Source organism: Oncorhynchus keta, chromosome 2, assembly GCF_023373465.1.
Source record: "Oncorhynchus keta strain PuntledgeMale-10-30-2019 chromosome 2, Oket_V2, whole genome shotgun sequence".
Taxonomy (NCBI): Eukaryota; Metazoa; Chordata; class Actinopteri; order Salmoniformes; family Salmonidae; genus Oncorhynchus; species Oncorhynchus keta.
In genome coordinates, this window is record NC_068422.1 from 55,376,754 (window position 1) to 55,402,996 (window position 26,243).

The following is a 26,243-nucleotide window of genomic DNA, read 5'->3' on the forward strand; positions in this document are numbered from 1 at the left end:
CACACCTTCGATGGCAATTGGCAACCTGGAGAAGTGTGCTCTTCACACATGCATACTCACCAGACATGTCACCCATTGAACATGAAGATCCAAGAAGGCCCAACCAGAGCCCGGACTTGAACCCGATCGAACGTGACTGGAGACGCTCCCCATACAACCTCCTCATACAACCTGAGAGTTTGAGAGGATCTTCAGAGAAGAATTGGAGAATCTCCCCGAATACAGGTGTGCAAAGCTTGTAGCGTCATACCCAAGAAGACAAGAGGCTGTCAAAGGTGCTTCAACAAAGTAGTGAGTAAAGGGTCTGAATACTTATGTAAATTTGATATTTGAGCTATTTATTTTTTATAAATTAGCAAACATTTCTAAAAACCTGCTTTGTCATTATGGGGTATTGTGTGTAGAGTGATGAAGGGAAAAAACAATTGAATCAATGTTATAATAAGGCAGTAACGTATCAAAATGTGGAAAAAGTGAAGGGGTCTGAATACTTTTCGAATGCACTGTATATCGAATTGGCACCACATGCTAAAATATCACAATATTTATTTTTAAAGGAAGTATACTGCTTCTCAAATTATGTGGGAAACTTTGATGGGGGATGAGGGCCACAAAAAAAGTAACTCATCATGAGCGGCCGCAGTGGTTCGTGGGCCTGCGTACCCACATCCATACCAATTATTACAAGGTTAGATATCTGGCCGCTAGACTAACTTACCAATCTAAAAATGTAACTGACATGGGCTAATTGAGTGACTGCTGATGCACAACCAAATGTCTAAATTGCATATTGTGTAATTCTATTATTCTAACTCTCAACAGTAAGTTGAGACCCCGACTGAGTTCCAAAAAACAAACAAAAAAACAATTAAATTATTATTTGTATTTTTTTGTTGTCCTGCTGGTGTAGACTAATGCATGCAGTGTGGAACAAGAACCTTGAATATGACAATAGCTAAGTTTGCATGTGTTCTCACACAATAGCACAAGAAGCAAGTTTGCCATATCTCCAGTACACTCCTATACAGTTTGATCTTTGTAGCGTTTGTGTGTGTATGAGTACAATGGAATATTTTTTTGTTTCTCTCTCTGTATGCGTGCGTGCCCTGATCAGAAGGCAGTTCACCACAAACCCGCTCTTTGGCTGTGCTGAAAGTCACCTGCTAGGGTTTGGTGGCATGCACCCATCACTCACTCTGAAGTGCCAGTGTACACTTAGCACCCTGGAATTTGGGGGTATCATCAGCGTTTTACAGTGGTTTTTCTGAGGTGTTGACACAGCTGTACACCAGAGGCGTCAATCACAAAAAAAATATTGTGATCTTGTCCAATGACGCCATTATGGAATTTTAAAGTTTGAAACATAGACAGTAGAAGCTAAGTTTCTTGGCTAGCTGTGTTGCAAAAATCATCCAGGTAGTTGGATAATCTGGTTCAGTCTGGATGACTTTTCAGGCAGGTTTATGGTCAGAAATGAACAGGTTTTGCCAAGCCACTGCACGTTTCTAAATCAATTCTATCCAAAACACCCTGCTGTGCAAATCAAACACACTGAATTGAATATTGGCCTTTGTATTGGTATTTCATCAACTAAGGCACTGAATTCAAAAAGAATCCTGTCCCACGACCCACATTGTATTGCAATTGTGTAAAAATATATTATAAGAATTACTCAAGACAAAAAAGACCAAACAAGGGGAACAGAATTAGATATTCTCACATGTTATTATAATATTGGAATTGCATTTTCCTACATGAAGGGCAGTGTTTATAGTGGAATGTAGTTACTTGCTTCTCCCTAACGGAAATGTGTGCCATAATATATTTAGCTCTGTGTGTTTTCCTTGCCGTTGAGGATGAGGAGCCGGGACATTTTAGACTACCTGTGCCTCATTGTGGATGCAGAACAAAGAAAAAACGTAGCATAATGTAGAAAGAGGCTTGGGTAAGGTTCGCCTCATGAGTGTACGTGGCGTGAGGGTCAGTTACGGGGAGAAAAGAGTGAGGAAGAGATGTAGCTAGCTGAGACAGGGGTGCCTCAAGATTCCCCGGTTACCGGTGTTGTTCTTGGCCACAGCAATGTTTTTTTCTGGAATCAAATCCTGCCAGAGACACACATGTTCCAAGCCCCCCGGCCCCAAAAGCACGGGGACAAAGCTCTATTTTGAAGAGGGGTGGGTGATGTATGTCTTCTGAAGGAGAAGAAAAGGTGCGGGCCAGTCGGAAAAAAAACGAGCGTCCCCCGATCTCTTCGCCAGATGTGTAGGGATTTATGTGGTGCTCTCCTACTTTGCAGTAGGACAAATCCTATCTGCCCCCATCCTCTCCCACTTCTTGCGCCAAGGGGGTAGTGGCTCTATGTTTTTTGGGGACAGATCACAAGATATATCAGGAGAGGAATGCAACATCATGTCAATTGTGGCCCCCGCTGCTGTAGTCTCTCCTCAACATTTTACAATCTTTTAATATGGATAAATGATCCTCTCAGCAGATTTCATGAAATGATCTACAGTATGTTTGATGTTAACGTAACTTACTGTCATGTTATGAATATTGTTATGTATTGTCTTGAAATAGAAATAGCTTCCAGGCTTCTCTTGGAAAATCTTGGAGATGTAAATGTATGCACTGACGCAAATGCCCCCATTGACTTATGCATCTGTGATGAATATTCAAAGCTTTGTAGGCCTATGTGTGCATGGTGTTGGGGCCAATAACTCACTGTGGTCTTTCGTGCGGCTGTTCACCTTTAACCTCCAGGCCACAGGAATTGGCAAATATTTGTGGAGACTTTCAGCTGGTAAGCTGTCCTTTATGATGACTGCGCGTCTCCCGACACGGCAAGGGGACCATGCAAGGGTTTGGAAGGGGCCCTGGTGCTTTTCAGGCCCATGTACAGCCCCAAATCTGGCTGGGGAGGGAAGTGGAGGAGGGGGATGAAGTTTGCCTCTTTAGGCAGCCAAGTGGTTTTTTCAGAAATATAAAATCTCATCATTGTGAAGAACCAGGGACAGCAAAGCAGTCTGCCTGTTAATGGAACACTGAAGAGTCCACACACTGTGTATAACACAGAATTATACACAGCTAAAAACGTCAGTCAATCTGTGTAAATTATTGATTTTAGCTTTTTCCACGTCAAGTAAAGAGGATGTTCTTATAGCCACTTACACACAGAACACAAAACAATAGTTCCTCAAAATATTTAGTCGGCAGAAACATGAAGATTGTCATCATTTGTTTATTTTTTTTCTCAAAACTGCTATCTCTTTCCCAGTGTGCAAAGCTGGTTGAAATAATGTCATAATGACCAGAAAATATGCAATTACAAAGAGATTACAGTACAACTGTTTGGAATCTGGTTGTAACGACGTCATTGCAACTAGTTTTGCCTGCTGGGCTCCCTTTTTCTATCTTGGTGTAGTGTTGCAGGATATTAGATAATCACTTGACCACTTTACTCTTATTGACCTGAGAATCCCTGATTGATTCTCAGATGCTCCCCGCCATACAGACTCTTAAGCAATTTAACTTGCAGTAGGCTATTTGCCTGTTTGCATTTTGTAGCATTTCACGTCGTTGTCAACACCATCTTCTTAACCTGTGGTCGTATGGTCTACTTACTCATTGATACAGCCTGTATAATGGATCTTGAAGGATGACTCAGCCTCAGCTGTGTAGGAGTTGTTGATGCAGTAAGCGCAATGTGTTTCAAGAGCACTGTGCTACTCTGCTTTATATCTTAAAATATATCTGCTGTACAGTATATTATATAGCTATCGGTAGGCAATTTAGTCACAAACCTCTCTGATAAATCCCAAATTCCATTATATATTATTTGAAATGTACACTATTTGCAAAGTAAATTGTTACTTTTTCTCTCAACAAAAATGTATGCCCGCATGCATGACTGTAGTCACTTTGGATGACAGCGTCTGCTAAATGGCATATGTTATATGTCAGCATGCTACTGTATCCAACATAGTAAGACCTCCCTACTCATCATGTTGTTCTCAGTGCGTGCAACATGTTAAATCATTCATTGATGAATGGTATGTGTTGTGACTCCTACTTTCTGGACTCTACAGCTAAGACGGGCTGACTTTTAACCCCTATGGATTTTGTATTACCTTTGAAGGAATTATTGGTCGTGTTCCTCAGACGAACACATGCCAGACCTTATAACGCCTGATAGGTAATTTTGCGTATCAACTAACCACATAATTTGTTATAGCAATCTGGTACCCGATGGCACAGTCGATAACATGGCATGCAACGATTGATGCATTCAACATCTGAGCAGGGGAACACGACCATTACCTTAATTACGAGTCATGAAAGGTTTGCGCTTCAGTAGGAATCCTAATTTTAAGCACTTCAGCAGTGTTTTATTTATGTTTCTCATCTTTGCCCCGTACAATGGCTATTGGATGGTGGAGAGAATTATATCATGGAGACAGGGAGGCGACTCACGCACCTGTATGAGGCCTCTTGGACTTCGGTGAAAACCTCAAGCCAAAGTCCTCTCAGCATAGCAAATACCATTATTTCCATTCTTCCTCTCTCTTCTTCTTTCTGTCACTGCTCTTTTCCAACAACCTCTGCATGAGTCTTATCTAAAGCCATATCTAATTCATTTCATACACCGCTATAAGCTCAGTGTGAATTTGGAAATGCGAGCTCCTCTTCTTCCTCTCTTTCTCTGTGGAGAATGATATAACTTCTCATCCCTCTGGCTATATTTCCCATAGTACCTGTCAGATAGGGATGTCGAGGTGTAGAAAAAGTTAGTAAACGAGTGCTTAACGTCACTTGAGATGACTATTAGCGAGTACATGAACTAATTTTGCATAATGTTTGCGTTGATGTTCACCATATACATATACATACTGTACAGGGGTGGCAGGTAGCGTTGGGCCAGTAACCCGAAAGGTCGCTGTTTCAAATCACAGAGCTGACTAGGTGAAAAATCTGTTGTGCTCTTTGAGCAAGGCACTTAACACTAATTGCACCTGTCGCTCTGGATAAGATGACTAAAATGTGATAAATGATTAAAACGTAAACAAAGGTGTGTAAAAAGAGCTTACGTGTGCTACATCCCCATGCAAAGCAACACACTACAAATACAGTCGTGGCCAAATGTTTTGAGAATGACACGAATATTAATTTTCACAAAGTCTGCTGCCTCAACTTGTATGATGGCAATTTGCATATACTCCAGATTGTTATGAAGAGTGATCAGATGAATTGCAATTATTTTCAAAGTCCCTCTTTGCCATGCAAATGAACTGAATCCCCCAAAAACATTTCCACTGCATTTCAGCCCTGCCACAAAAGGACCAGCTGACAACATGTCAGTGATTCTCTCATTAACACAGGTGTGAGTGTTGACGAGAACAAGGCTGGAGATGCGTGCAGTACTGATTGATGCGTGCATGCTGATTGAGTTTGAATAACAGACTGGAAGCTTCAAAAGGAGGGTGGTGCTTGGAATCGTTGTTCTTCCTCTGTCAACCATGGTTACCTGCAAGGAAACACATGCCGTCATCATTGATTTGCACAAAAAGGGCTTTACAGGCAAGGATATTGCTGCCAGTAAGATTGCACCTAAATCAACCATTTATCGGATCATCAAGAACTTCAAGGAGGGCTGTTCAATTGTTGTGAAGAAGGTTTCAGGGCGCCCAAGAAAGTCCAGCAAGCGCCAGGACCGTCTCCTAAAGTTTATTCAGCTGCGGGATTGGGGCACCACCAGTACAGAGCTTGCTCAGGAATGCCTCACTGCACGCACAGTGAGGCAAAGACTTTTGGAGGATGGCCTGGTGTCAAGACGGGCAGCAAAGAAGCCACTTCTCCCCAGGAAAAACATCAGGGACAGACTGATATTCTGCAAAAGGTACAGGGATTGGACTGCTGAGGATTGGGGTGAAGTCATTTTCTCTGATGAATCCTCTTTCCGGTTGTTTGGGGCATGCCTAAGAACACAGCCATGAATAAAGAATGGTACCAACACATCCTCCGAGAGCAACTTCTCCCAACCGTCCAGGAACCGTTTGGTGCCTTTTCCAGCATGATGGAGCACCTTGCCATGGCTCAGGGAACAAAACATCAATATTTTGGGTCCATGGCCAGGAAACTCCCCAGACCAAAATCCCATTGAGAACTTGAAGACAATCCTCAAGAGGCGGGTGGACAAACAAAAACCCACAAATTCTGACAAACTCTAAGCATTGATTATGCAAGAATGGGCTGCCATCAGTCAGGATGTGGCCCAGAAGTGAATTGACAGCATGCCAGGGCGGATTGCAGAGGTCTTGAATAAGAAGGGTCAACACTGCAAATATTGGCTCTTTGCATCAACGTCATGTAATTGTCAATAAAAGACTTTAACACTTATGAAATGCTTGTAATTATACTTCAGTATTCCATAGTAACACCTGACAAAAATATCTAAAGACACTGAAGCAGCAAACTTTGCGGAAATTAATATTTGTGTCATTCTCAAAACTTTTGGCCACAACTGTACACTCCTCTCTTCACCATACTGAGCACCACGTAACCCAAACTCTTACCTTACCCCTTACCCTAAACTGGGTTCATATCCTAACTACAATCTCACCCCTTACCCTAAACCGGGTTCGTATCCAATCCCCAACCCGACCCACCCCATACACTGATGCAGCACACTATTCCCCTTCCTTGAGCCCAATTCCACCCATTATGATTTTGTTTAGTCCGATGTTATTTTGTTTTGACTCCTTTTTATATCTTTTCCTACAATTGTTAAGCGACTTTGGGTCCTTGAAAAGGGATATATAAGTCCCATGTATTATTATTATTCTTCAGTAGCGGAGTTGGTGTAGAATGAGTTCAACTGGCAAACCACAACACACAGTACGAATCTGTATACTTGTTCTCCTTTTCATTTGCATTTTATTCCTAATCCTCCATACATCTCTATCCCATTTCTATAGTCCCAATAAACCACTAAGTAGTTTGAGGGGGATGGTGGAAAATATTGAGCAAAAAAACAGAACGCAAGTGAAAACAAATGTGTTGCCCCTGTTCCGCTGCCACCAGCGAGGTGACGACCTGTCCTAAGGGGCACATTCAAACCTCCTGCAGGTTGAGTTCAATAACTACAGGCGTATGGTGAGATTCTGGGGGAAGCTTTGAATCGGTCAGTAGCCTTCAGAGTAATATGAAAATAATGCTATTGCTAAATTGATTTAGATATTATAAAGTGTTTTGATAACTTTCAAATGGAATAACAGATCCATGCAGGACGAACAACCCTTTACATGATACCATAGAAGCAATGTACTGCTAATATAACAATGTGCACCTTTAATTTTTCATTGTCATTCCCTGCCGAAACAGATACTGTGCCTATCGGAGCATGGCGTTTGTAACGCCAGGGTAGTGGGTTCGATTCCCGGGACCACCCATACGTAGAATGTATGCACACATGACTGTAAGTCGCTTTGGATAAAAGCGTCTGCTAAATGGCATATATTATTATTATATTATTACCTTGGCAAACATGTCAGAGTGGTTATACCTTCCTGTGTGGTGTCCAGTTTACGACAGGAGTCCCGTATACAACAGGAGTTCAATGCTCTTGGTGCAGAATTCACAGGGTTTCTCCCTCCGGTTAAATGCGGAAGACACATTTCAGTTTAATGCATTCAGTTGCACAACTGACTAGGTATCCCCCTTTCCTCTTTCCCATGTTGACTGATACCTTTCAATAATATAAAAAGACTACAAGTAAAAGTTGTGTCTAGTAAAATTGTAATGCACATCAAGTTTCCCTGTGCTGGCTCCATACATGTTTCTGTGAACACATACACACACAAAGTAACTTTTCTATTACCATTGGCAATTAAAATATAAATAAAATCCAGAAAATCACATTGTAGGATTTTTTATGAATTTATTTGCAAATTATGGTGGAAAATAAGTATTTGGTCACCTACAAACAGGCAAGATTTCTGGCTCTCACAGACCTGTAACTTCTTCTTTAAGAGGCTCCTCTGTCCTCCACTCATTACCTGTATTAATGGCACCTGTTTGAACGTGTTATCAGTATAAAATACATCTGTCCACAACCTCAAACAGTCACACTCCAAACTCCACTATGGCCAAGACCAAAGGACACCAGAAACAAAATGGTAGACCTGCACCAGGCTGGGAAGACTGAATCTGCAATAGGTAAGCAGCTTGGTTTGAAGAAATCAACTGTGGGAGCAATTATTAGGAAAAGGAAGACATACAAGACCACTGATAATCTCTCTTGATCTGGGGCTCCACGCAAGATCTCACCCCGTAGGGTCAAAATGATCACAAGAACGGTGAGCAAAAATCCCAGAACCACACGGGGGGACCTAGTGAATGACCTGCAGAGAGCTGGGACCAAAGTAACAAAGCCTACCATCAGTAACACACTACGCCGCCAGGGACTCAAATCGTGCAGTGCCAGATGTGTCCCCCTGCTTAAGCCAGTACATGTCCAGGCCCATCTGAAGTTTGCTGGAGAGCATTTGGATGATCCAGAAGAAGATTGGGAGAATGTCATATGGTCAGATGAAACCAAAATAGAATGTTTTGGTAAAAACTCAACTCGTCGTGTTTGGAGGACAAAGAATGCTGAGTTGCATCCAAAGAACGCCATACTTACTGTGAAGCATGGGGGTGGAAAAATCATACTTTGGGGCTGTTTTTCTGCAAAGGGACCAGGACGACTGATCTGTGTAAAGGAAAGAATTAATGTATCGTGAGATTTTGAGTGAAAACCTCCTTCCATCAGCAAGGGCATTGAAGATGAAACGTCTTTCAGCATGACAATGATCCCAAACACACCGCCCGGGCAACGAAGGAGTGGCTTCGTAAGAAGCATTTCAAGGTCCTGAGGTGACCTAGCCAGTCTCCAGATCTCAACCCCATAGAAAATCTTTGGAGGGAGTTGAAAGTCCGTGTTGCCCAGCAACAGCCCCAAAACATCACTGCTCTAGAGGAGATCTGCATGGAGGAATGGGCCAAAATACCAGCAACAGTGTGTGAAAACCTTGTGAAAATGTTTGACCTCTGTCATTGCCAACATAGGGTATATAACAAAGTATTGAGATAAACTTTTGTTATCGACCAAATACAAATTTTCCAACATAATTTGCAAATAAATTCATTAAAAATCCTACAATGTAATTTTCTGGATTTTTTCCCCATTTTGTTGTCATAGTTGAAGTGTACCTATGATGAAAAAAAAATGTGTTGGAGAACTTGCACAATTGGTGGCTGACTAAATACTTTTTTGCCCCACTGTATCTGACAAACAAACATATATAATACATTGCCTTCGAAAAGTATATAAGTCCATATAAGGTCCCACAGTTGACAGTGCATGTCAGAGCAAAATCCAAGCCATGATGACGAAGGAAGTGTCCGTAGAGCTCTGAGACAGGATTGTGTCGAGGCACAGATCTGGGAAAGGGTACCAAAACATTTCTGCAGTATTAAAGGTCCCCAAGAACATAGTGGCCTTCATCATTCTTAAATGGAAGATGTTTGAAATGACCAAGACTCTTGCTAGAGCTGGTTGCGCGGCCAAACTGAGCAATCGTGGGAGAAGGACCTTGGTCAGGGAGGTGACCAAGAACCTGATGGTCACTCTGACAGAGGTCTAGAGTTCCTCTGCGGATAATCTTCCACAAGGACAACCATATCTGCAGCACTCTACCAATCAGGCCTTTATGGTAGAGTGGCAAGACAGAAGCCACTCCTCAGTAAAAGGCACATGACAGCCTGTTTGGAGTTTGGCAAAAGGCACCTAAAGACTCTCAGACCATGAAAAAAAAGATTATCTTGTCTGACCAAACCAAGATTGAACTCTTTGGACTGAATGCCAACCGTCACATCTGAAGGACACCTGGCACCATCCCTACGGTGAAGCATGGTGGTGGCAGCATCATGCTGTGGGGATTTTTTTCATTGGCAGGGACTGGGAGACTAGTCAGGATCTAGGCAAAGACGAACAGAGCAAAGTACAGAGAGATCCTACATGAAAACCTGCTCCAGAGTGCTCAGACTGGGGCGAAGGTTCACCTTCCAAACGGACAATGACCCTAAGCACACAGCCAAGACAACACAGGAGTGGATTCGGGACAAGTCTCTGAATGTCCTTGAGTGGCCCAGCCAGAACCTAGACTAGAACCGGATCGAACATCTCTGGAGAGACCTAAAAATAGCTGTGCAGCAACGCTCCCAGTCCAACCTGACAGAGCTTGAGAGGATCTGCAGAGAAGAATTACATTTGCAAACATTTGTAAAAACCTGGTTTTTGCTTTGTCATTATGGTGTATTGTGTGTAGATTTATGAGAGGTATGAAACGATTTAATCAATTTTAGAATAGGGCTGTAACATAACAATGTGGAAAAAGTCAAGGGGTTTGAAGTCACTGTATGTTGAAGTTTGAACAGGTCAGACTAAACCTATCACATTCTGTATGCCTCATCGACGACCGTTGGTAAGCAGGCTAAAGGTGAAGCTGGAGGTGAGGTCTTTTCCAGAGCCCAATTCATGGGCGTAGCAGCGTAGATCACTTTTCTAGCCCTTCGTCAAAGATAGTGGTTACACACACATTATAATGGTGGTAATGATTAGCCTGGTGGAAGCAGCTTGATCGCTGTGTTCAGCTTTCTATTTCACACGCACAAAATAAGCATCAAATCATGTTAGTTTACATAAATTATGTTTCACAATTGGGTTATCAAATATATAAAAAATAATGAAGTGGGTTACCTTCTGTATTTGTACAAATAATGAGCCTGTGAAAGCTGCTAGCCAGATACTTGCCAACTGACTGTTCCATTCATAGGAATGCTCACAGAGAGAGCATGTCTACATCATGCTGATGAAGGCCCCTTGCTGGTCTGCTCTATGCTGCATGTTCGGCTACAAACTGGACATCTCTCGAACAGCTTTTTGCCTTTATTTAACTAGGCAAGTCAGTTAAGAACAAATTCTTATTTACAATGACGGCCTACCCCGGCCAAACTCAGACGGTGCTGGGTCAATTGTGCACCGCCCAATGGGACTCCCAATCACGTCCGGATGTGAAACAGCCTGGAGCAGGCAATCTCATGAGATGGTGTTGACTGGGAGGGCATGTGACAGGGTGATATAATAGACAGCCAAGTGGTATATCGTGACCGACCAAAACATTTATTTTTGTTGCATTGGATAAAATCTGAGTCTCAGCGCAAGCAAATGGTATTGTAAGGGCCGACGCTGGAGATAAGAAGCAGGTACGGGGGAGTTGAACATTTAATGCTGAACAGGTCAGGAACTGCGTCAGCACACGGGTATACAAAGACATATGAACATTAATGCTGAAGCAGGGAACCAGGCGGATATAGGAGAGGTAATGACAGAGGTGATTGAATCAGGTAAGTCCAATAATTGCTGATGCGTGTGACGGGGGGAAGGCAGGTGTGCGTAATGATGGTGGCAGGAGAGCTTAATGCTGGGGAGCCTGGTGCCTTCGAGCACCAGGGAGGGTGAAAGTTGATAAAGCTTTGAAAGTTGATAAACTTGCAACCCCACTTTTGAGAAAATGTCCCTTGAATGTTTTGGTACACCTACTGGAGAGCTCTTCTTTGTCTACACCAGTGGTTCCCAAACTTTTTATAGTCCCGTACACCTTCAAACATTCAACCTCCAGCTGCGTACCCCCTCTTGCACCAGGGTCAGCGCACTCTCAAATGTTGTGTTTTGCTGTCATTGTAAGGCTGCCACACACACACACTATATGATACATTTATTAACCTTTATTTAACTATGCAAGTCAGTTAAGAACAAATTCTTATTTACATTGACGGCCTACTCCTGCCAAACCCAGATGACGCTGGACCAATTGTGTGTCACCCTATTGGACTCCCAATCACAGCCGGATGTGATGCAGACATGCACACATGTTCATGAAATACAATAGATGACCGTAATCACCCCAGACACACCTGGCTAACCTGATGGGTCATGTAATCCTCTGGCGGAGTCTTTTGTTTAGACATGTAGCTAGCTAAACAATGAACCTAATGGTGCTTTCAAGACAACTTGTGAGAACTGACGCTGGAGATGAGAAGCAGGTACAGGGAGTGAACATTTAATTGGAACAGACATGGAACAAACAAGGAACAGCATCGGCACCAGGTAACATAAGGACAGACAATAAACAATGCAGCAGCGGGGAACAGAGCTGAGAGCTAACAAACATAGGAGAGGTAATGACCTTGGTGAATGAGTCCAGTTGAGTCCAATAATTGCTGAAGCGTGTGACGGGGGAAGGCAGGTGTGCGTAATTATGGTGACAGGAGTGCGTAATGCTGGGCAGCCTGGTGCCCTTGAGCGCCAGTGGGAGAGAGCGTGAGCAGGCGTGATACAACTAGGAACTTGGAAAAATACAAGGTCACATCATGACGTCAGTGATCTTCAGGTCGGGAAGTAAGAGCTCTAGAAAGAAGTCCTGAGTTGGAATTCCAAGTTGGATGACCTTTCAAAATATTTCCCAGTAGTTTTGAACACACTGAAGTCGAAAGTCTGAAGCTGTGTTCGAATACCCATACTAAAAAACGTTATACTACCTACTTAATGAGTATATACTACATACTGTTAGTTCATTTTAGTATACTGTTAACGAACGCCATCTTTTCAGTTGAGCATACTAGAGCTTCACCTGTCTACCGGAAGTTGATGCTGTTGCTGTGCAACCTCTTGCTAGCTTGTTAGTTTAACAAATGACTAGCTAAACAAGTTACGATTTCGGGTGTGTTCATAAATTCAATCTAAAGTGTGCTCTGGGTGTTCGTAGATCCAGAGCGTTGTCAGATTACCCGCTTGTAAATTCAAAGCATTTCACTCTCGGAGTGTTCAGAGCGCACACTGGACGCTCTGGCCAAGGAGTAGGGTTGATCTGAGCGTTCAGCGGTGGTCAATCACCCAAGCTAACTGGCTAACGTTGGCTAGCTAATTCCAGACACAAATGAGAGAACACCTCACTCTGACCATTTTACTCGCCCTAGCAGAGCTGGTTAGGCTGTCTTCATGTTATCCAAAGCTTTGTTGACCGTAAATGCGACTTGTTAGTGAAGAGCACTTTTCGGCAGTCCTGTCTGGTCCAGCGATGGTGGGTTTGTGCCCATAGGTGATGTTGTTGCCGGTGATGTCTGGTGAGGACCTGCCTTACAACAGGCCTACAAGCCCTCAGTCCAGCCTCTCTCAGCCTATTGTGGGCAGTCTGAGCACTAATGGAGGGATTGTGCATTCCTGATGTAACTCAGGCAGTTGTTTTTGCCACCCTGTACCTGTCCCGCAGGTGTGATGTTTGGATGTGTGTACCGATCCTGGGCAGGTGTTGTTACACGTGGTCTGCCACTGCGAGGTCAATCAGCTGTCCATCCTGTTGCCCTGTAGCGCTGTCTTAGGCGTCACACAGTACAGACATTGCAATTTATTGCTCTGGCCAGAACTTCAGTCTTCATGCCTCCTTGCAGCATGCCTAAGGCACATTCACGCAGATGGGCAGGGACCCTGGGCATCTTTCTTTTGGTGTTTTTCAGTCAGTAGAAAGGCCTCTTTAGTGTCCTAAGTTTTCATAACTGTGACCTTAAATGCCTATCGTTTTTAAGCTGCTAGTGTCTTAACGACCGTTCCACAGGTGCATGTTCATTAATTGTTTATGGTTCATTGAACAAGCATGGGAAACAGTGTTTAAACCCATTACAAGTTTGACTCGAGTCCAAGTCATATGACTCAAGTCCACACCACTGGTAATTTCTGGGATTGCAAATTTTTTCTGAAATAAATAAGAAATATCAAGTGAACTTTACTCCACTTCTCAAAAAGGTTGGGGAAGAATTAGATAGATGGCGGGATTGACCTAATTGGGTGGGTCAATTGTGTAAAGATGAAAAAAATCGTATGCATTGTACTGTTCTGTAATTTTCACGTTAGTTTTTAATTAGATATTTTTTTACTTTACTTCCTTAACTCTATTTCTTGAACTGCGTTGTTGGTTAAGGGCTTGTAAGTAATCATTGCACGTTGTATTCGGGGGCAGGTGACAAATAAAATGTTATTTGATTCAAAATCTACCAGTGATAAACTGTAGCTGGAGAGAAAGTGGGTATAAGGTCTAATTTCTTACATGTACTCTGTTCTTCAAGCTCTGATGGGGAATGATGAAGCTCTGAAGGCTTCCATAAAGTGGTATGATGACCTTGATCTCATTTTTAGGCTAAGCAATGGGGAAACATCTTTTTAGATGCTCAGCTTCTTTCATTTAACACAAGGCACAAGTTGATGCAAATCAATATTTTACATAGAGTCTACTTTACACCAGATAGACTGTATTAGACACATTCTAGGGAGAGAAGGGTTTTGTATGATGTGCTCCCATGTAGCCTGTTGTTTTGTGTATGTGGAGGGAAAGGGGAGTGGTGGGAATAACTTGCCATTATCTGATTGTCATGTTTTGCTGATGATTGTTCAATTGTAAAAAAAAAATATATATATATATATATATATATACAGTGGGGAGAACAAGTATTTGATACACTGCCCCGATTTTACAGGTTTTCCTACTCACAAAGCATGTAGAGGTCTGTATTTTTTATCATAGGTACACTTCAACTGTGAGAGACGGAATCTAACAAAAAACAGACCAAAATCCAGAAAATCACATTGTATGATTTTTAAGTAATTAATTTGCATTTTATTGCATGACATAAGTATTTGATACATCAGAAAAGCAGAACTTAATATAATATCCCTACAAAGATTTTCTATTGGGTTCAGGTCTGGATTCTGGCTAGGCCACTCCAGGACCTTGAGATGCTTCTTACGGAGCCACTCCTTAGTTGCCCTGGCTGTGCGTTTCGGGTTGTTGTCATGCTGGAAGACCCAGCCACGACCCATATTCAATGCTCTTACTGAGGGAGGGAGGTTGTTGTCCAAGATCTCGCGATACATGGCCCCATCCATCCTCCCCTCAATACGGTGCAGTCGTCCTGTCCCCTTTGCAGAAAAGCATCCCCAAAGAATTTTTCCACCTCCATGCTTCACGTTTGGGATGGTGTTCTTTGGGTTGTACTCATCCTTCTTCTTCTTCTGCCAAACACGGCGAGTGGAGTTTAAACCAAAAAGCTCTATTTTTGTCTCATCAGACCACATGACCTTCTCCCATTCCTCCTCTGGATCATCCAGATGGTCATTGGCAAACTTTAGACGGGCCTGGACATGCGTTGGCTTGAGCAGGGGGACCTTGCGTGCGCTGCCGGATTTTAATCCATGACGGCGTAGTGTGTTACTAATGGTTTTCTTTGAGATTGTGGTCCCAGCTCTCTTCAGGTCATTGACCAGGTCCTGCCGTGTAGTTCTGGGCTGATCCCTCACCTTCCTCATAATCATTGATGCCCACGAGGTGAGATCTTGCATGGAACCCCAGACCGAGGATGATTGACCGTCATCTTGAACTTCTTCCATGTTCTAATAATTGCGCCAACAGTTGTTGCCTTCTCATCAAGCTGTTTGCATTTTGTCCTGTAGCCCATCCCAGCCTTGTGCAGGTCTACAATTGAACCCTGATGTCCTTACACAGCTCTCTGGTCTTGGCCATAGTGGAGAGGTTGGAGTCTGTTTGATTGAATGTGTGGACAGGTTTCTTTTATACAGGAAACTAGTTCAAACAGGTGCAGTTAATACATGTAATGAGTGGAGAACAGCGGGGCTTCTTAAAGAAAAACTAACAGGTCTGTGAGAGCCGGAATTCTTACTGGTTGGTAGGTGATCAAATACTTATGTCATGCAATAAAATGCTAATTAATTACTTAAAAATCATACAATGTAATTTTCTGAATTTTTGTTTTAGATTCCGTCCCTCACGATTGAAGTGTACCTATGATAAAAAATGACAGACCTCTACATGCTTTGTAAGTAGGAAAACCTGCAAAATCGGCAGTGTATCAAATACTTGTTCTCCCCACTGTATAGTATCAATCATGCCCACAGTCATGCCTATTTGCCCACTAACACGGAACAGCTGGCAGCACCCATCTAAATGACCAGAGCATGCAATAAGTGTGAAATATTAAGCCCATTTCTCTTTAGAAACAGCATACCTACCCAATTGATTAATTAGCATGCAGAGCCTCAGACTATGCAAAAATATAACATTTTATTGTAACGTCGCTCTTCGTTTGTCGAAAGAGAGTCGGACCAAAATGCAGCGTGGTGGTTACTCATGACTTTAATGGAAAAAGTGACACATGAAATAACTAACAAAATACAAAACAACAAACGGAACGTGAAACCTAATTACAGCCTATCTGGTGAAACTACAAAGAGACAGGAACAATCACCCACGAAATACACAGTGAAACCCAGGCTACCTAAATACGGTTCCCCATCAGAGACGACAAGAATCACCTGATTCTGATTGTGAACCGCCTCAGGCAGCCAAGCCTAATACAACACCCCTACTCAGCCGCAATCCCAATGACTACAAAAAAAAACAATACGAAATACAACAAAAACGCATGTCACACCCTGGCCTGAACAAATAATTAAAGAAAACACAAAATACTAAGACCAAGGCGTGACATTTATAGTATGTGACATTTTGAAAATGTTGTATGCTTTAATTGCCAGGATGTCATACTCTTTTCGGCTTTTAATTTCTAATTCGCTGCACACTGTTGAGGAAGAAAAGCATCATTTCAGACCACATGTGTTTGACAACAGCTGATAATCAACTGGTAATTCGATTAGAGGACGGGCTGTAGCCAAATGAACAAATGGTGGGAAATGACACATTTGCCCATTAGATGATGCGTTCTCAGTATAGGTAAGCCTAGTATGTTGATATTTGGTGCTTAATGCATACATGTTTACTGAACAGTGGATTCTAAATAGTATGAAGTATGATTAGTACTTACACAGGGAAATGTAATTTTTGTAAGTAAGTAGGCAGGACAGATTTCAGACACAGCCAACGACTCATACAAGACATTGTCGCCAATGTTATGTTGAAAGAACGAGACTTCTTTTTATACGGCTTGGGTTTTTTCCAACTCAAACATTGTACAGACTTAGGTTCTCTTGGTTGATGAATAAAGGCCCACTACAGTTAGTTGAGTTGGTTAGTTTACATCATACACTTACTTGCCTGGTATGAATGCCAGTTGGATAACAAGTGTTTGTAATGGCGGAATGATGAATTGTAAATAACCTTGACCTTTTAAAATAACATTTTCACATATCCCCTTTCTCGCTCTCTATCTTGTCTCTTCATCTCGCTCTTTCTCTATCCCCCTCCTCTCTTTCTACTCCCTTCCTATCTCTTCTTTCTTTTTCTCGCAGATAAACTGAAGAAGCAGTTGGAGTTGCATAGGATGCAGAGAGCCGCTCACGGTACATTGTCTTCCTAATGGTCAGAATGTGCATTTCTCCTCATCCGCAGTTAATTAGTTAGCCCAGAGCCAAACAATAGGAGGATAGTTTGGTCACACTGCCCATAATGGTAATTCAACCTTAATGGAAGTAAGTTTGCCAATGAAATATTCTTGATTCAAAACCTACACCCTAGCCCCATCTATTCACTTGTGAATCCAAGATGGCTTTTAGCAGACATGTGCTAAGGGAATAGAGGAAAAACAGACATTGTGGGAAGTTTTCATCCAGCAGAACTTAATTATAATTCTCTTGGACCAATGATTTAGTTGAATGTGACTGAAACAATGCCTGGACCAATTGAACCGAAATCAGCATATTCAATGGGCGTACATGACCACAATTGTTAGCCCCTATTTAAAAATAATGTAGTAGAGACCTGCGAATCTGAATTCCAGAGGACTGGAAACACGACTGGGTGGCAGAACTTTGACTGTACGTTTCATCCCCGTCGACTGACGAGAGGTCTGACGAGAGCAAGTCGGTTCCAAGTTTACAAACATTTCCCTCGCGTTCAGACGCCAAAGGTTTGTCTTGTTATTTGAGTTCCGAAGCATCAGAGAACACTCGGAACAGGCAGGCTTCCATTATTCGAATACAGTATGTTGACTTCTCAGGAAATTACGGCCATGAGCAAGCACACACACTCTACATTCTTCTGATTCTATTCTAGACATGTTTTGAAACATGTCTTTGTGTGTGTGTGTGTGTGTGTGTGTGTGTGTGTGTGTGTGTGTGTGTGTGTGTGTGTGTGTGTGTGTGTGTGTGTGTGTGTGTGTGTGTGTGTGTGTGTGTGTGTGTGTGTGTGTGTGTGTGTGTGTGTGTGTGTGTGTGTGTGTGTGTGTGTGTGTGTGTGTGTGTGTGTGTGTGTGTGTGTGTGGAGACTGAGAGAAGAACATAATTTATTTCATTTCCCCACATATACATAGGTGTCACTGTTAGCCCAGCAGAGGTAGAGGAGGTAGACCCTGTGGAAGAAAACATCCGCAGACAGATGGATGAGGAGAAGAAGAGGTAAGTAAAGTAGGCTGCAGTATGTGTATTTCAGAAACACAGACAAATGGGTTGATGTGCTTGTATGTGCCATTACACACATTATACAGTGCCTTCAGAAAGTATTCACACCCCTTGACTTTTTTCCCATTTTGTTGTTATAAAGTGAGATTAATATTGATTTAATTGTCATTATTTTGTCAACGATCTACACAAAATACTCTGTCAAAGTGGAAGAAAGAAATCTAAAATGTGTAAAAATATACGAAAATAAAACCATGTATCTTGATTACATAAGTATTGAACCCCCTAACACATGTTAGAATCACCTTTGGCAGCGATTCCATACCTGAATCTTGCAATATTTTCCCATTATTCTTTTCAAAATTCTTCAAGCTCTGTCAAATTGGTTGTTGATCATTGCTAGACTGGATTTGCCCCAAACATAACACTTTGTATTCAGGATAAAAAGTGTTTGCAGTATTACTTTAGTGCCTTGTTGCAAACAGGATGCATGTTTTGGAATATTTGTATTCCTTTTCAGTTTGTCAATTAGGTTAGTATCGTGGAGTAACTACAATGTTGTTGATCCATCCTCAGTTTTCTCCTATCACAACCATTAAACTCTGTAACTGTTTTAAAATCACCATTGATTGGTCTCTTGGTGAAATCCCTGAGCGGTGTCCTTCCTCTCAGGCAACTGAGTTGTATCTTTCTAGTGACTGGGTGTATTGATACTCCATCCAAAGTGGAATTAATAACTTCACCATGCTCAAAGAGATATTCAATGTGTGCTTTTTTTTTACCCATCCACCAATAGGTGCCCTTCTTTGCGAGGCATTGGAAAACATTCCTTGCCTTTATGGTTGAATCTGTCTTCGAAATTCACTGCTTGACTGAGGGACCTTACAGATAATTATATTTGTGGGGTACAGAGATGAGGTAGCCATTAAAAACTCTGTTTAAACACTGTTATTGAATACAGAGTGAGTGACTTGTTAAGCAAATGTTTACTCCCAAACTTAATTACTTATTGACATTTCAGAATTTGTAAAAAAAAATATGTTTTAACGTAATTCCACTTTGACATTATGTGATATTGTGTTTAGGCCAGTGACAAAAATGTTTAATGTAATAATTTTTAAATTCAAGGTGTGTGAATACTTTCTGAAGGCATTGTATGTGCATTGGGTGCATATGTTGTGAGGTCCATTGTAATTGCCAGTATTTCATAATTCCTCATAAAGTATAGAGCCTAACACATACATGGATCAAAGGTTATGAACCAAGGTATGTACTGGAGTGTTGGAGCGTCTGAGTTTGTAGCTCCACTTTACTTGACTTTGATTCTCAGATCTAGAACCCCATGAAAAGTAATGTTTCACTTAATGTGCTTTATAACAAGTCAATCTGTCCACATAGATACAGAAGTATGGATTACTAGATATACAGTCATTGCATTCAATACCCTTGGTTTCTTGTCTCTTGTCAGTTACAAGAGCACATTTGGCCATCTGAAAACACTGAAGATGGAGATTGAGCACCTGCAGCTGCTGCTGGAGCGGTCAAAGGTGAAGCTCCAGAGAGACTTCCAGGATTGGTGGAGCCAGGAGGCCGCCATGCTACAGGTGACCTTACTACCTCTCTTTGTCAGACGTCGTGGGATGCCAAGCGTAATCACTTTTAGGAGTGATGTATGTGTGTGTCTCCTCGTGTCTATGTCTCTGTGTGCGTGTGTACGTGTGTGCGTGATCACTCCAATTGAGTATGCTGACGTGTACCTATAGTATTGTCGTGGAAATATTCAGTCAATAATATTTCTCAAACACCAGAGCCAGGGAGTTCAATTAGACTTTATTACACAGTAATATAAGCCGAGCTGGTTCATGAAGCAAGTCCTTTCCAGTCTTGGCACATACTTCTTACATACTTCTTATACATGTTTCCTCCTTACCCATAGTAACTCCCCTTAATGTTATGGCCTAATATGTGCCGTTGCTATGGTTACGCTTGGGTCATTCCAGAACATGGGTGTCCCTTACAGATGAGTTGCTATGGTCCTACATGCATGAACCTGTCTGTATTTTTGAACTATTGGTGTGGCTCTACAGTTTCCATGCCCAAATATGAAACCAAACTAAATTTAGTGTGCCTTGCGGGATGTCGCAGAATTCTATGGCCATTGTTACCGTTAATGCTAATCAGTGCTAGTTTGACCACCAGAGGGCATCTTTGAGAAGCATTTGATAGCCTTCAATAGTGGCTGTACTAGAGAATGTAAAATCTGTTTTTGTAAGAACATAGTATATGGGATTGATTTTAAGAAATGTTGTTTAATTAATTGTATTAATATTATGGTGTTTCTATTCCAAGAAAAACTCAAATGAAACCCTCATGGTTTCCGTTAGGATGGAATGGAAAATAATGCACTGTACAACGTGAAGGTTGGGTGTAGGCCCCAGTACTAAGAGCATAACATTTCCACACCCTAATTGTAGTCTAACCAATACCCAAATGGAGATTCAGTGAAAAGAAAAATCTCATTGATTTATCAAGACCAGTCCCCATGCTTGTCTCGGAGCAGCGTGAAACTGTGCTGAAATAGTTGACCCCATTGGGTAGGCTATTGCTTCAAATCCTATTGCTTCTAACTTCAATATGCTTTTTAAGTAAATAAGACCTACACCACTTTTAACAGCACATTACTCAACACTAGTGAGACTCATTTCGCCTATGGTAGGTCTTCAGTATATCGAAAAATGTTTGTCTTTTTATGATGTGACTCTCCACCAATAATTACATTTAGAGGATTGGAGGATTCAAAATTAAAGGACATTTTTCGTTATGGCAAATCTGATCTGTGAGAATATCTAAGGGGCTTTTATATAATTCTAAATTAATTAATAATAATAATCACTTTGTTTAAAAAATTACTATATTTTGGGGATTATTTTGTTTTCATTTAACCAAGCGTGAGCGAGAAAATAGCCATTCTTGTACATGGGGTGAGACATTCTCAATCATTTGTAAATAAAGCCAGTTTTTTATTTAGAATTATTTCTGTTTTTAGAGGGAGAGAAACCAATAGCCGCCTCATAGGTCTCCCGGTGGCGGCGGGCACGTGTATCGAACCAGCATCTGTAGCAACGCAGTTTGCACTGAGATGCAATGATTATTTACAGGCTCTAACCTTTAATGCAAAAAAATATATTTGGTGAACAATAGGTAAGTAAAGAAATAAAAACAACAGTAAAAAGACAGTTACAAACAGTAGTGAGGCTATGTACAGTAGCGAGGTTATAAAAGTAGCGTGGCTACATACAGACACCGTTTAGTCAGGCCAATTGAGGTAGTATGTACATGTAGATATGGTTAAAGTGACTATGCATATATGATGAACAGAGAGTAGCAGTAGAGTAATGAGGGGTTGGCGGGTGGCGGGAAACAAAGTCCGGATAGCCAATGTGCGGGTGCACTGGTTGGTCAGGCCAATTGAGGTAGTATGTACATATGTACATGAATGTGTAGTTAAAGTGACTGTGCATATATGATAATCAGAGAGTAGCAGCAGCGTAAAAGAGGGGTTGGGTGGGGGCACACAATGCAAATAGTCCGAGTAGCCATTTGATTACCTGTTCAGGAGTCTTATGGCTTGGGGGTAAACTGTTGAGAAGCCATTTTGTCCTAGACTTGGCACTCCGGTACCAAATGCCATGCAGTAGTAGAGAGAACAGTCTATGACTGGGGTGGCTGGGGTCTTTGACAATTTTTAGGGCCTTCCTCTGACACCGCCTGGTGTAGAGGTCCTGGATGGTAGACAGCTTAGCCCCAGTGATGTACTGGGCCGTACGCACTACCCTCTGTAGTGCCTTGCGTTCGGAGGCCGAGCAATTGCTGTACCAGGCAGTGATGCAACCATGCTCTCCATTGTTGCAGCTGTAGATCCTTTTGAGGATCTCAGGACCCATGCCAAATCTTTTCCGTCCCCTGAGGGGGAATAGGCTTTGTCGTGCCCTCTTCACAACTGTCTTGGTGTGTTTGGACCATCCAAGTTTGTTGGTGATATGGACACCAAGGAACTTGAAGCTCTCAACCTGCTCCACTACAGCCCAGTCGATGAGAATGGGGGCGTACTCGGCACTCCTTTTCCTGTAGTCAACAATCATCTACTTAGTCTTGGTTACGTTTAGGGATAGGCTGTTATTCAGGCACCACCCGACCAGGTCTCTGACCTCCTCCCTATAGACTGTCTCGTCATTGTCTGTGATCAGGCCTACCGCTGTTGCGTCGTCTGCAAACCTAATGATGGCATTGGAGTCGTGCCTGGCAATGCAGTTGTAGGTGATCAGGAAGTACAGGAGGGGACTGAGCACGCACCCCTGGGGGGCTCCAGTGTTGAGGATCAGCGTGGCAGATGTGTTGCTACCTACCCTTACCACCTGGAGGTGGGCCGTCAGGAAGTCCAGGATCCAGTTGCAGAGGGAGAAGTTTAGTCCCAGGATCCTTAGCTTAATGATGAGCTTTGAGGTTACTATGGTGTTGAACGCTGAGCTGTAGTCAATGAATAGCATTCTCACATAAGTGTTCCTTTTGTCCAGGTGGGAAAGGGCAGTGTGGAGTGCAATAGAGATTGCATCATCTGTCCTGCTAATTGCCCATCCTAGAAATGTTGTTTGCAGAATTCACAACCTGCTACGCTAATGAAAAAAAGTGAATAATATTAATAATAATGTTTCACTCTTCCACATGTTAAAGGTTCCAAATGATAAAGTTGTTTTAATCAATTAGTATATTTGAGTTGAACCACAATATTTGTTGTATTATTTGGTCTGTCTTTGCTGGTGGATTAAACTGAAATTGCAACCAATCATGGCTGTTTGTGATACAGCCAACCTAACTAAGAAATACATTTGATGAAATAATTCTCCCCCTACCCTCCTTCGAAGCAAGTCTATTGTCCTGCTAATAGCCCTGCTAATAGCCATGATGGCGCTGTACAACGTAACCCTGTGTGTTTGAGAGCGTTTTCCAGTAAGCAGCAATTTGTTTACCTTCATTAGCCTACTTTGTTCCAATATTTCTGTCATTCAGATATTTATTCCCATAATAATTCGTTATGGATCCATAATTAAATAAATATCTGCATTTTGAAAGAGTATTTTTATCATTATTTTAACCACTGCTCTAGAGTTTTCCATGTATGGCAGACCAATCCAAACTCCTCTCTGAATGTCCATCCCACTTCGGCGGAAGTCGGCTCCTCTCCTTGTTCGGGCGGCGTTCGGCAGTCGACGTCACCGGCTTTCTAGCCATCGCCGCTCCATTTTCTCATTGTTCCATTTGTTTTGGCTTGTTCACCTGCACACCTGGTTTACATTCCCTAATCACACTGCATGTATTTATTCCTCTGTTTCCCCCTTCTCTTTGTGTGAAATTGTTTTGTTACGTGTTTAGTGTGATGCGCCAGACTGTTTTTTCCCCTGGGTATTGTATTTTGACCCGTTGTATGTATTTGTCATACATTTGTAAATTTGTGAGTGTTTTCGCGCTTATTGACTTTTACCTGTGGCTGGAGGATTTTGGAAGCAGTTACGTCTGTCTTTTGTGCTTTTGCCAAATAAAAGTGCGCCTGATCACAACTCACTGCTCTCCTGCACCTGACTTTGTACCAGTTGCGCACAACCTTGACATGCTGCCTTTTTAGGCTCATAATTTAACAATTTTATTCTTATTTTACAGATGGCGTAAAAGTTTGTTATTAAGGCACATGAAAGTTTACATGTTCGAGAAGGCATTTCTGCCCCCCCAAAAAACTATTTTGATTAAAAGAAAAGTCAACGTTCAAGCGGCTCTCTCGTGATGTAGTGGCCCACGATATTTGCCTAGGTTCCTGAATTTGCCCTTATAAGTAACAACATTTGATATTGTGTTTTTTACATTGGATAAAAGTAGAGACTCAGAGCTAGAACATGGTATATCATACACTGAAATTGAGGAACAATGGGAATGTAATTCTGCTTTGAAAATTGTGTCGTTATCATATCTTGTGGAAGGATGAAATAGTATGAATAAATGAATCAAAATAACGTTTTTTATGAGAATATGTAAATCATTATTTGAATATGTTGGTAACCCGTTGTATAAAAGTGATAATGATCTAACACCATGGCAATATATACTCCAAACACTGGCTTCTTGGGCATTCTCACTTAAATGCACAACAATACACACATCTAAATGTAAAAGAATGTAATTAAGATATATATAAATATTTGGACGAGCAGTTATGGCAATTTATGTCAGCTGTTATGACCGTGTCATAACATGTCATATCACTGGGTGTCAAGTCAAGTGTTAGCCAAGTTTGTTATTAAGGCACATGAAAGTTTGTATGTTCCAGAAGGTCTTTCTGACCAGAAACACATTTTGATTTGATAAAAACAACTACGCCTAGCTTCTTGAAATGGGTGACATTTGTGATTGAACAGTGTGCGGGTCTCCATCTCTCCTATGATTCTTATTCTGAAACCTACACACTTCTAACAGACTGCCTCCTGAGTGGCGCACGGTCTAAGGCACTGCATCTCAGTGCAAGAAGTGTCACTACGGTTCCTGGTTCGAATCCAGACTGTATCACATCCGGCTATGAGTTGGAGTCCCATAGGGCGGCGCACAATTGGCCCAGCGTTGTCCGGGTTTGGTTTGTGATAGAATACATGAGGACACAGGAATGCTTGTGTGTATAGGTTTACCTGTCTCACTCACATCATCCCTTCTCACCAGGTCCCAGAGTCAGAGGGCATGGCTAGGGGTCAAAGTTCAATTCGGACCAATCAGAGCTCCGAGTCGTCCTCTCCTAGCCATCCAATGACCAGGTGAGTCCACTCTGTATTCATTATATTAATAACTGACCTGGGATGTATTCAGTGAAGTGAAACATTAAACATTTTGCAGATCGAAATAGATGACACAATTCTTATACCACCTGACAAATGTTCATATACAGTGGAGTCGGAAATTATTTACACCTTTTATAAAGATGAGCAATAATGACTGTTTAAAATAATTCAGAAACTGAGCTATATTTTATGTAAAGAAAATTGGGAAATTATTTTATACTAATAAAATTGCTCAGAGAAAGAGATGTTGCTCTAGCCAGCAGCATACCACCCTGCATACCACTGCTGGCTTGCTTCTGAAGCTAAGCAGGGTTGGTCCTGGTCAGTTCCTGGATGTGAGACCAGATGCTGGTGGAAGTGGTGTTGGAGGGCCAGTAGGAGGCACTCTTTCCTCTGGTCTAAAAAAAAATATTATCCTAATGCCCCAGGGACACTGCCCTGTGTCGGGTGCCGTCTTTCGATGGGACGTTAAACGGGTGTCCTGACTCTCTGAGGTCATTTAAGATCCCATGACACTTAGAGTAGGGGTGTTAACCCTGGTGTCCTGGCTAAATTCCCAATCTGGCCCTCAAACCATCACGGTCACCTAATAATCCCCAGTTTACAATTGGCTCATTCATCCCCCTCCTTTTCCCTGTAACTATTCCCCAGGTCGTTGCTGCAAATGAGAAAGTGTTCTCAGTCAACTTACCTGGTAAAATAACAGATAAATAAAATTTTGTTAAACGAGTAATCACATTTTTTTTCTCAAAGGTACGTTATCTGATGGGACCAGCTACAATTTTTAGTTCAGTCACATGCAAGTAAATTGATGCTTTTCACTGGCTGATTCGCATTTTGTGCGTGAGAAC

The 26,243-nt window shown here is 42.0% G+C and overlaps 1 protein-coding gene across 2 annotated transcripts in view; it reads left to right on the forward strand.

Annotated features, from left to right (window-relative positions):
• The window catches only part of kif6 (kinesin family member 6), a 198,922-nt gene that overhangs the window by 156,300 nt on the left and 16,379 nt on the right, over nucleotides 1–26,243 (forward strand). For both annotated transcript variants that reach the window (XM_035800834.2, XM_035800840.2), the window contains 4 exons: nucleotides 17,411–17,461; nucleotides 18,430–18,514; nucleotides 19,986–20,121; nucleotides 25,277–25,368. In XM_035800834.2, the coding sequence (XP_035656727.2) occupies nucleotides 17,411–17,461; nucleotides 18,430–18,514; nucleotides 19,986–20,121; nucleotides 25,277–25,368 (364 nt within the window). The remainder of the gene's footprint in view (nucleotides 1–17,410; nucleotides 17,462–18,429; nucleotides 18,515–19,985; nucleotides 20,122–25,276; nucleotides 25,369–26,243) is intronic.